General features: G+C 40.5%; 1 protein-coding gene across 1 annotated transcript; it reads right to left on the reverse strand.

The window, feature by feature from the left end:
- Window positions 1-6,521, reverse strand: LYSMD3 (LysM domain containing 3). Its single transcript, XM_083883256.1, has 2 exons — window positions 6,258-6,521; window positions 1-4,323 (listed from the first exon to the last, which is right to left on the reverse strand). Exons 1-2 carry the CDS (start codon window positions 6,516-6,518, stop codon window positions 3,715-3,717), a joined length of 870 nt encoding a protein of 289 aa, XP_083739382.1. The 5' UTR covers window positions 6,519-6,521; the 3' UTR covers window positions 1-3,714.
- Window positions 6,522-12,453: the final 5,932 nt, after the last annotated feature.

Below are 12,453 nucleotides of genomic sequence, written 5' to 3' on the forward strand. Positions count from 1 at the left end.
CAGAGGTGTAATGCTTGCAACCTCTTTTCAGAAGCTGATTTTCTGATTGCTTAGAATTTACTGGAAATCATACTGCCAATAAAATCTACAACTCTTCTTTGGTTTTCAGCAAACTTCAAATTTGGACAGGCATATATTCAAATCCTAAATTATAGCACAGAAGAAGAATATTGCTTTCAGTGTCATCTTAGCATCTAAGAACTTCACTGATCCCTCCCTTAGTTGTTCATAACTAAGTTATAACTATCAAGTTCTCTTGAATTTATGTAGAAAAGTTCAAATTTTACAAAGCATGAACAGAACAAACCATAAAGGCTGCAGTTATGGTATGCTGCATATGAATGCTATATGCAGCTACTGCTAACAAAGTACTTGCTGGCCAAGGATTTTTACTGTAGATCATACACAAAAATTGGCCTAAACAAATACAAGTAGTGGCTTGCTGTAATAAAATATGCAAAGTACATAGAACTAAAAATATATTTGATGCCCCATTTTCACTGCAGTCTAAAATAAAATCTTTGTTTTACATATATTACTTATGTTCTTCTAAAAGCAGAGGAGCAGAAATTTATTTAAAATAAGAACTTGCATCCTCATTCAGAAGCATTTCACAAAGTTAAATTTTCAACCCTTATAAAAATTACAAAGACTATTTGTGAGAACTTACTCCAAAGTATACCAGACTTAAAACATTTAGATTTTATATGATTCAACTGTGTAATATGCACTTAAATTTAAAACCCATTTCCTGAACAACATAGTGCAATTAATCCCAAAAGTGATTTACAACTCAATTATTCCACGTTTGTGGAGGTTTTGGCTCTTTTTTTTGTTTCCTTTTGGGGTTTCTTTTGCTTATTTCTGTTTTGTTTGTTTGTTTAAGAACTCAGTTTCTAAAAGACTAACTACACAGATTTTAACTTGAATCAGATATAAGTTCCTCACAGAGCAGTTACTCTATTTATTCAGGGCTGACATGTAACGATGAATTACCAGTTGTGCTGTACTTGGGAAAAAAGCTGTAAAGATCCCCACATTCTGCAGAAAGCCAAGCCAGCTAACAATTGTAGACTACCAGGATCAGGAATCCTACAGTCATGAAAAGAGACCTACTGAATCTTCTGATGAATTTAACTCGAATTAAAAATGCACTGTATGAAATATGCTACATAATACATAAAACACACCAGGCTCTTGGTTAGAACGGAATATAGTCCAATGAAACAGACATCCCTCTGTGTTCTTCCAAAGACTGATTATCAATAACAAAGGTAAATAAAGGCACATCACCCTTAACTCAGTGCCAGTAAGCCACAGCTCCTTTGACATTTTAAAAGCCCAAAGTTTGAGACACACTAGAGGACTCTTCAGCTGTACCACCACAGACCTCTGTATCCATACATCAACAGGTAAGAGACCTTCCTGGCCTGGTCAAACCACAACCACAGTTCATTCAACTTTTGCACCACCAGCAATTTAGTAACCACCAGTTCAGTTATGTGCTGTAAATTAGGCTTGTGCTGCCTCATCACAATAATGTTCTTTGATGAATCCGTAAGAAATGGAAGGATAAAGTATGAGAACTGGTGAGTTTCAGCAACAGAATGATGGGAGAAGTAAAACTATAAAAAGGCTTGGAGCAAAAAAAAAAAAAAAAAAAAAAAAGCATTATATGCTAAGTTTTATCCTATACAGAAAACACTTGTTTTTATGTGCCAAAGCTTTCTTGTCTGAGTGAGTCACCTTTTAAAGTTTTAACCGTGAGAGTTATCACTTTAGCCACCATAAATTATTTTGTGTAACATTTTTTCATACAACATTGGAACTGTAACCTCAGTATTTATGCTAGTTTTACTGACATATTCTCTTAACGAAAAGAACTACTATTTGAAAAGATCTTTGAAAACAACTATTATGCAAACCATCAAGTTTATGCTGTTTGTAATCCCTTTTCTAGTGTGAAGACTGAGTATTATTGTTTGAGACTATGACTAGGCTATCTCCACAGATGCTCCTTTAATCAAAAGGTTAAACAGTCACAGATCATAGTTCAGGTACCTGACTGTACAGCATTTTCCTTCAAGCTTCGCCCTGCCTCAATTTCAATGTAATACAAGTTAGCCAATTCTTGTTCATATACCTGGCATCCCAGTGAAGACTATCTGCCTCACGAATAGAAGGGGCCCAAGTCTTTACTCTCAGAATCTGACAAAGCATTTTGGAATACCACAATAGTTAGAATACATTCACTTTACCTGGCTTTTTATACTTAGTCAGGACACTCATTGGAAAGGTTACAACAGTAGTTTAAAGGATATTGTTTTTCCACTTCCTTTTAAGTCCTAACCAAGTTTGTTATCTTGGGTTTTGGTAATACTATTTTCAACAGGGGTGGAATTCTTGCTCCACAAGGCAAATACAACCAAAAGAATTACAGGCACCATCTCAGCTTTTATTTAAAAGTATTCTGAGTACACAAGTAGCTCCTTTCTGTATGAAGAGTCCAGAGGTGTGGGGTTTATTTTTTAGAATTTTCAGAAGGAGAAGAAAAAGAGGGGAAACCCAAAGCTGATCATGAAACTCCAAGAGAAACATTCAAGAGCAGAGTGGTTAATGAATACACTATTATGTAAAGAACAAGTCTGAAAATACAAGTTGTGTATTCTGCTGCAATTTTTTAGCAGGCATTATTAAGTATCATTTGAAGTTTTCTAGGACATTTCAGGAAAAAGTTAAGTGCTTGAGGTTCATGGGCACAAGACCAATATCAGCATGGTCAGTACCCACATGACTGCTGTCTGAAGAATCAGTTGGTCCTGAACTGAGATTAACTGGAAGGGGAAAAAAATAAATCTGTCAGCAGAAAACAAGGACTACTGGGGCAGTTACAGCAAGGTGCCACACTTCTGCACTTTTCATTCTACACACAGGTGACCAGATGAGAATGCAGTCCAGTCAGTTTCCAGCAGGACACCAAGGAAGAATGTGAAGTTTCAGTAAGACTCCTAACTGGACTGTGTTGAGGCACAGAGTCACACAGAGAAAACAAATTACCCTAGTGCCTATACTGAAAAGAGCTAAAGAATGGGTTAATCATAGGCACAAGATATCAAGATTCCAGTTTAAGTATTTGCTACTGCCTCTGTAATAGTCAGTTGTAAAAAAGAACTTTTAGTGGCAATTAATTATGGAATGATTGAGTTTTTTTAAAAACCTTACTCTATAAGAAAGATAAAATCATGAGAACACCACTTTAATTTACAACTGTAAACCTGATATTAAAAGTCAAGTGTACTATGAATTCTATAAATACTTTCAGATGTTTAAAAGTTACATATCCCCATATGCCCATTTCTGGACTGTAAAACACACTCACAGTGAGACTCCTTGTGTATTAGTTTGAACTACATTTTTTCACCTCATCATTAATTAAGAAAGATGCCTATCAAAATAGAAAAAATGTGCAAAGCTTCAGAGATGACTTCATACCTTAATTTAAACCCCAATCTTGCAATTGCCTGTCTCAGGCATATTCAGAGATTATGTGATCCCCAGAAATATCCCTGTAGTGGAACACTGCCCATAAAGGCAAGTCACACATCCATACACTTTTTCTCTGCATTCTGAGTGCATTTTACATTCTCTGGATTCCCCTTTACCTAAGATTATGTTACATATCTACAAATAACTGTTGTCTAGGGTCTTCCATTATTAATGCTGAAGGTCTCCTTGATTATCACCTTTCATAATATTTGTTGGATTTATTCCATTTTCTATTTCTTTTTGATGCGATACTGCTGTGACAAACAAATGGGAAGATTCCATTGGAGAATGATGACTGACATCTGCTTTCACTAGAACTTCATAATATAGGAGATAAAAAACTGGAGTCACTATGCCAATAATCAACATAATCACTACTGCTGTCCACCATCCTATACCCCAGTCTGCTCCGTAGTAAGGATCCTTGCATTTTTTAGTTTTACCATCGGTTTCAAAACAGACCTGTTGGGCTGCTAAAGCAGAAACAACTTCATTCAGATTCTCTCTCTTTGTATCATTACACTTCACTATTTCTTCTATATCTCGATCGACTTCTTTTAAGAAGTTGCCAGCAGTCTCATTAGCAGAGAATTTATCACAAAGAGATGTTTCCTGTACTTCTGGGGAACACAGAGCAGGCCGAAGAGCTGGTCTTCCTTTTGGAGATATGTGGGTTTCAGTCAATACACTGAACTTTTTCACTGGAATTTTGATAGACCTCAGGGCAAAAAAATCTTGATCGTTGATAAGATTGTTAACTCTCTTGATATCTGCAACCTAAAAATGAAAACAACAGCTAAAACATCATACTCCATTGAACCAAAACTCTCTTAATAGTACTATACCCTTAAGAAATACAAGTCTTTTGTAAGAAAACAAAGATAAGGTCTTTGTTTTTGCCCTACCCAAGTCAGCTCTCGTTTTCCATATTCTTGCTAAAATGAGTATCATTTTGCTCAAATTCAGTTCAGATTTTAAGCTGAAGTCTAAGGCAAGGCCTTCGGTTTTTATTACCATTACATTTGGTTTTTTTTTTAAACTGATACCCATTCATACAGTATGAAGTCAGAAGAGGTTAAAGACCAAATCTAAGCAACTTTACAGCAAGAAAGAAACTAATTATGACACAAAACCCCCCTCACTTCAGATAAGAAAACTGAAAGTCAATTCACATCCATGTATTCACCTATATGTATGTTCAGCTATTAGTTGGCAACTATCTCTGTGAAACTGATGAGACTTCACCTCACTTTACCTTTAAGTTTTCAAATTATGTGAGTTACTGTTAATTTCTAATTCAGTGAAAAACTTCTGAGTTAGGAGTTATTACAAAGTATGAGTTTACAATTCATCTAGCCACAGGCATGTTTTTTTGCTGGTTCTCAGGGCTAGGGCAGAAAACTGTGTAACTTTTAAACTGTCATGTATCTTACCCAAGTCAGCTCTCTCCTTTCCCTATTCTTGCTCAACATGAATCTCCTTTTGCTTGCAGCAAGTTCAGATTTTAAGTATAATGTGAAGCACTCTGCAGGGATTTAAGTGCCCTGGGGTAATCACTGGCTTCATTTTCAGATGGTAACTCCCTCACTAGGGAAGGCACAGCCACAAACTTCACCATAATGGAAGTACTTGAAAATCAGTACTTTTCTGCAACACCTGCAAAGCACGCAGGAATTGTGCCCATTTGAAGATGTGCTGTATCCAAGTTCACACAAACCTTTTTAAGGTGAAGAAGTCCTTCAGTGCCTATGGCAGTGTATTTGTTACATGTATGATGTTAAATAAATCGGATAAGAATAAAAGACTGACAAATGCAGCAATTTATGATTCCACCACAATGCAACTTATACTTCCTGCCTCAAGCCCTGGATCGCTCTTCCACATTCTCCTGAATTTTAAAAGAAAAGCACAATTTAGTTATCCTTCCTTAGTGAGGCCTGACCTCGTAAACCTCAAAATGCCCAACTGTAGTTCTGAAGCCAAGACTTGGTTAATGAGGCTATTCTAATCTGTCATGATTGGGAAATAGTTATGTCAAGATTTTAATACCTGAAGTCACAACAGAAGGCCCCCAATTCTGTTTCTACCTGAAGAATTAGATGACAACATATTCTGTATATAGAGATTTTGAACTTGACCTCATGGCACCTGTGCACTTAGCAGCCAGTCGCATCAACAAAGAGCTGACCTGTTAAAACTGGAAACATCTACCAATACCAATGCCACTGCCTTAAAGGTACTGGCACCAAAAATTACTGGTGGCAGGACATCTACCAGACTAATGAAAGAACTGAGCTAAAAGTAGTGAGCACAAAAAAGGGTGCAGAGGGGTGCGAAGTTCCCAAAAAGTACAGCATGGTCATGCTTAAAATATGACGGCAATTTAGCAAAATTCAAAATAAAAATACGAAGGATTTTCCCCCTACTTTGATGGAATTAGGGCTCCACACAAACCCTCATCACCCAGCCCAACAGCGAGGACGGCACTAGACTGAAGCACAGCTTTGAATGTAACACGTATACCCTGGAGAGAGTGTCACAACCAAAACTATGCACTTGTTTCTCCCACTAATATTAGTTTTAGGGGGGAAAGCGCACGGGAGCGGAGCCCTGCGCTGAAACACAAACAGCCTGACGTCATTTTGCACTTCTGAGAACGCGGCGTTTCCCACGCGGTGCCTCCGCCAGCCCGGGCCGGCCCCGGCACTCACCGAGCAGCAGAACTGCAGCGCCATCGCGTTCAGCGTGTCCCCTTCCCGGATGTCCCTCGTCAGCAGGACGATATCGTCCAGCCTGTCCCTCGACGCGCTCCGCCGGACCTTCTCCCTGCCCCGCGGCCGCAGTTCCGACACCTCGCCCTCCTCCTCGGGCCCCTCGCTCTCCGCGCCCCCCGCGGGGTACAGGTGACCGCCGGCGAGCAGCTGCGCCACGGCGGGCGGGGGCGGGCCGCTGCCGGCGCCTCTGCCGGCCATCTTTCGCGGGCGGCCCTGCGGGACGGGCCGCAGGCGTGGCGCGCTCCGCGGGGAGCCCCGCGCCGGCCCCTCCTCCTCCTTCCCACCCAGCTCCCTCCCTCCCCACGTAGCCACCGCCGGCCACGCCGCCGCGGGGAGGTGAGAGCGGCGCCCTGCCCTGCCCTGCCCGGCCCCGGCGAGCCCTGTGCCCCGCTCCGCCCCGGGCCGGGCTCTATTGCCGCCGCTCCGCGCGGGACCCGCTGCGATGGCGATGGCGCCCGCGCCGCCACGTCCGCAGCGCCGCCCCGCCCCAGAGCCGGCCCGCGCAGCCCGGGGGGGCCGGGGGGGCGGGAGAGGCCGCGGGGCTCGGCCCGGAGGAGCCGGAGGAGCCGGCCCGGCGGGACTGCCAGTCCCGGAACCCGCCCGCTCCCCGCCGCTCCGGTCCTGCTCCGCCCCGCGCCGCCCCGCCGCGGCCCAGGGAGGCGGCGGGCGCTGTGGCTGAGCCGCCGGGCCTGGGAGGCCGGAGCGCGGGGCCGGGGCTGCCCCGCTTCACCCGCGCCTCCCCCTCGAGCCCCCGTGTGCTCCTGCCGAGCCTCCTGTGGAAACGGTTACACAGATACACGAAGCTGCCATGTGTTTGAATCTATCAGAGGGCTTTTCTGAGGCGCTCTTTGCCCGGCGTTGGCAGCTCCTCTCCACGCTCCGTGTCTCTCAGTCCCGCCCGGCCCTTCCCGCCCCGCTGCGCCCTCAGAGGCTGCGGGCCCTGTCTGTGTGTCCCGCACACCCACCCCTCGGGACTGCGGCTGCTGGCCCGCGCCCATAGAGCTTTCTCACAAGAGACCTATCACAAATCAAACTCTGTAGATATTTCAGCTTTCCTTCCCTAGTAGAATCATTTTTGCTCAGCGGTTTTTAGAGTGCTGAGGCAATACGCAGGTGTGCTAGTCTGAGTAGTAAATTTAATCTAAAATGTCTTTCTCCTGACACAGCCTTGGGGGGAAGTTTTGGGTTACAGCAGGAGCAAGAACAGTATTCCTTAAAAAACCTGACAGCTCTAAGGTTAAGCTAAATATTTTGTTAAAAAAAATGTTGAAGATGAATATGTTTGCAGGTCTGGTTCCTAAATAGATTAATTTTAAGATAATTTTAAATTAGGGGTTTTTTTTCTTTTGTTTTTGAGCCTTGCTTTACAATGTTTCCAGACTTTCCTACACAACCAAAGTGGTTAGAAATGTGTTTGATATTAAAAAAGATAGATTTTTTTAACGGCTTTACTTTTGAAAACTAGATGACTTGAGTCTGAAGACATAAAAATAAGAGCTAACAGTTGTGTGGCTCCATAAAGTGTCACATCCATACCCAAGGAGCTTAATTGAAGCCACATTTCCAGATACTGTAAAACAAACTGCGAAGGTACATTGCATTCTTGTATCTCAGCCTATCTATCTATCTATCTATCTATCTATCTATCTATCTATCTATCTATGTATATATGTGTGTGTGTGTATATATATATTTATACACATGGGAATATGTATATCACACACAAATATACATTTATCTGTATGTACCTTAAAATAGTATTCTGTTGTGGATGAGGTATGGATCAGTTAAAGTAAAGGTATTTCCAAGACTGTCTAGATACTCCCTAGCCAAATGGCATCAACAACAAGAGCAGTACATTTCTCTCAAGAGATAGAGGTTTGCCTGAAAGAATAGAAATATTCTCAGGTACAGAAGTCAGCACAAAATAAGAACCTGGCCATTTCATGCAGTCTGATCACTGTCCTTTGTGAGGAAGCATGGAACAGTACTAGCATTGAAATGTGATTTCATTCCTGCAGGAAGCTGGGCCTACTTTGTCGAAGCTAATTTTCAGGCTTTTTTACTCTGCATTTGTTAAAATAGCCCAGTGGATACCTAGTGTAGTTAGAATTTCCTCAAACCAAAGTTTCTTACAAGTCCAGACACTTTCTAAACCATTTAGTCGCCTAGCTAAGGGTATTTTCTTGATGCTTAGACCTACATAACGTTTTCCTTGCTGAGAGTTTCAGGTGTAATTAACTGTGAAAGGTGTGGTTTCTTCTAGGCAGGCAATGTCTTCTCTCATAGCGTCTTCCCAATCAAAGCCTGCTCAGAAATAAGCTTTCTATTTTTATCATGGGTCAGAAAGACAGCTTGTGCTGATTAACATAGCTGCACTGAAGGCTTAGATAGAAGCCACTGTCCAACAAAGACAAGCTTGAATTGTCAGATTACATGACAAATGTGTGAACAGATTTGTAGGAGTCCTAGAATGATTTTATGTCTTTCTGGGGATGCTAAATGCAAGTAGAATGAACCTTCCATGGCTGTATTTCCAGAAAGAACAGTGTTGAAGATGACAAAGTTGAAATAATTTCCCATAAACCCAAAGTTTTTCTTGTGGGACCTTAAATTGAAGAAAATCAATTTTAACGTAGTGATTTAGGATTTAATCTATTAAGAAGTTCTGTGCCATATCTGGCAAGGAATATTTGCAGCACCAAGCAGTTCTGTTTTGTTTTTTAAAGGAAGCTTTCAGTAAAGAAGTTAAGTAACTGCAGCTATCTGTAGCTGGGAAACTGATGACTCAGACCCTATTCATGCATTTGAAAGACTGTTTTATGAGACTCATCAGAGCTGAAGGTTGATCTGTAGTGGAATTTGAAGTCAGACTTCATACACAAGGATGCCTGTAGTGGTGTCTAATGATTGACCCATAATAACACACCACTAATGGAATATCCTTTTGGAGGTTTTCTTTAATCTTTGGGTGGTGAGGTTACAGCGAAGATCAGGAACAGGGAATTTCACCATTTCTTTAACTACAGAGGTGTACCATCAGGTCAAAAAAGAACTGCTGAAGCAGCACTCTGGCTTAGAAAGGGAAAGAAAGTATTGGAGTTTGCTTTGACCCTGCTACACCCCTGTGTGTAACCATTTGTAACTGGTGACATTTTCCCATCAATAACAAAAGGGTATATTCCAAACTTGATGAACAAGACTGGAGCTGCGTAGCTCCCATGAATGCTAATAGGAATACAGCCTTTCTCTATTCCCGTGTAAGTTACTTTGCATATCCTAATAGTGCATTCTCAATGAGCAACAGGGTCAGTGTTAATCACACTATGGCATTCCAGCAGCATCTGCATGGATCTGTACCACATCCCTCTTGGTCATGTTATTTCTTGTGTGGCCTGATCAGAGTTAGGAAGTTTAGTATACACATAGAAATACCAGGAAGATCTTATTAGAAGAAATTATTAGAAAGGAGTTGAAATGAACACGTAGAAGGCCTGATATAACTTGTTGGTAATGTTTTATTAAAATCCCAAACATATTCTTTCCATCTGGAAGTTACCCCTTGTCATGTGCCACCACTGTTTTTGTAAGTCATTCTATGATTTGGTACTACCAGTCTAGATTTACTTTTAGATAGCTAGTTAAAGTGTCTAAATGTATGCTGAATTGCTTGAATTACATGATAAATTATGACTCATTAAGAGATTCACACAGAGATAATATATAGCCTTTGTCTGTCTCTGCTTCCCTCCTCGGTAATTGGTAATGGGAGTAAAATTGTAGGAAATAATAATGTCAAGGTAGCTCTGCAGGTCCACTAAAGACCAAAGGAAGTTATTAAGACGTGACCGTAAGATGCAGTAAGAGGAATTTTTTAAGATCTCTATAAAAGCATACAAGGAGGAAATTATGCTGAATCTACTGACACTGCATAGTCTGTTCTCCAGTGGAATTTTTTTGCATGTATACATTTAGCTATTATCATAGAATTGTTTAGGTTGGAAAAAACCCTTAATATTACTGAGTCCAACGATTGATCCTCAAAACTACCATAAAACCTTTTTAGTTAGCAAGGGTCCAACAACAAAAATGGGTTAAAAATGACCATAGAATTTAATTGGTTAATTTATTATGGTTATGGTTTAAATGACAGTAAATGAAAAAATATCAGTGGCTTGAGACTGCATTTTCCCTATGTAATATTTTGCATATTTGTTGTTCCTCTTTGGTTACTTGACAGGAATCAGTAACTTTTTTAATTAATTGTATTAATCTAGTATTATTCATAATAGAAATATGCTATGTGCCTTCCACAATGCAGCCAGTAGGGTGCATTGGTTGTTTGATATTTTATTTTCAAAAAACTGTAAATAACTGCATATTGGCTTCTGATTTACTGCTTAAATACCCTCTGAATAAGATAATCTATCACGGAGTCCATTCACTTACAGTAAAAAGTATAGAAAAATGCAGTATAGTTTCTTGAAAATTTCTTTCAAATTGTTCACGGATGGATTTCGGTATTAGAATTGGAATTCCTATCTATTGATGAATAACTGTTTTGGTGATGTAATAATTGAGGAGGGTTTTTTTTTTGGTTTTTTTTTTTTGTTTGTTTGTTTTTTTTGGGGGGGGTTTTCTTAGGGTTTTTTTGGTTTCTTGGTTTTTGGCTTTAGTTTGTTTTCTTTAAAGATTATAATAGATTCTTTCCAATTTTTACTGGATGACTCTGTAATAAATTCAATCAATAGCTGTTGCTATTTCATATGTTTTCCATAACCAAAGTAAGGAAATCTTTCTTGTTTTTTTGTTTTGAGGGAATATTTGCACTGTCCTCAATTCTTTATCTCATTTGTTTTCAATTAATTAAGCATTCAGAATTTGTTGACTTCTATTTTCTGCCTTCTCTAACTCTCAGTTTTGGGGAATTTGATTTATGTAGCTCCTCTGTGGGTTTGAGCATTGTTTTTAAAATGCAGACACCAGGATTTATGGAACTTCAAATGTTTGGCACCTTTAGTGCCATGTAGAAAAGTAATGTCACTAAACAACCTTCTACTAATGTAGAAAACTACTTGTCACTAATCTGCTGTTGATGTATCTGAGGATGACATTTGTTTTCTCTTTCCCAGTCACAGAATCACATTGGACACTTACGGTGAACTGCTTCTCTGCTTGAATTTCTTCAGATGAAAATGCTTCAGAAAACCTTTATTTTAGCTTTGAAGGTATTCAGCAGTGTTAATATGACTTGTTTTCATGGAACCAGCTTAGCACGTGAGTTGTGTTGCTGTAGTACTCTCATTGCCTTTCCACTAATATTGATATCACAAACATTCAGTTATGAGTTTTTTATTTACAGGGAGAGAGGGTTGAGGATATCTATTTTTAACCCTTGTTGAACTACATAAGACAAATGTTTTCATGTTTTCATAATGAAATTTTGTGATGGTGACAAAAGATACTTGGGTCTCCACATCTTCCCCTCTTGCAGATGTTTTTGATGATCAGTGTGATTTGTCCTAAGAGCCACACCATACAGGAATTACAGGAGGAATGGAAGAGCTCTCATGGTTGCAACTGACTTTGGTACACATGGGCATACAGAAAGGTGTAAACTGCTGCTGGATCCTGGGCCAGTGGAGCAAGGCTGAGGCCACAGGCAGCTTCTGTGTGGATCCCCCACGGGCAGGGATGCCTGCAGGGTACATCTAGCCTTAAGGAAGGGGATACTCACTTTTGGGTGGGTGAGTAAAAGCATTAAGGTCCGGCTACATATGGAGATAAAATCCTAAAGTAGCTCCATAGGGGCTTTGTTGCTTTGTAATTCTGTAAGGCCAAAGCCTGTAAACCTATAAGTTTCTGAGCTTGCTGATAATATAACGCTTTGTGGTATTATATACCATATGACAAAGTTTGTATCTTAATTGATACAAACTTTCCTCACTTACGAATTTCTACAGCGGATGTATTGTGTATTGGTACATTGTTACCTACAGCTACAGCTGAAAAAGACTTTCTCTGGCAAGCTGTCCTTTGATGTCGTTCTGCAGGGTGGGAAAGTGCCCTCATACTGGCCTCGGCACCCCTGCAATCCTGTCAGCTCTGCAGCTGCCTCTTCCATGCCTCTACT

Source organism: Zosterops lateralis (assembly GCF_965231275.1).
Source record: "Zosterops lateralis genome assembly, chromosome: Z".
NCBI classification, from domain to species: domain Eukaryota; kingdom Metazoa; phylum Chordata; class Aves; order Passeriformes; family Zosteropidae; genus Zosterops; species Zosterops lateralis.

What these genes read in the sequence shown, in the direction of transcription:
- LYSMD3 (XM_083883256.1), bottom strand. Translation starts at nt 6,518, where the DNA reads ATGGCCGGCAGAGGCGCCGGCAGCGGCCCGCCCCCGCCCGCCGTGGCG. An exon ending in CGCTGCAGTTCTGCTGCTCG is followed by an intron (nt 4,324 to 6,257) that starts GTGAGTGCCGGG and finishes TTTCATTTTTAG; the next exon opens with GTTGCAGATATCAAGAGAGT.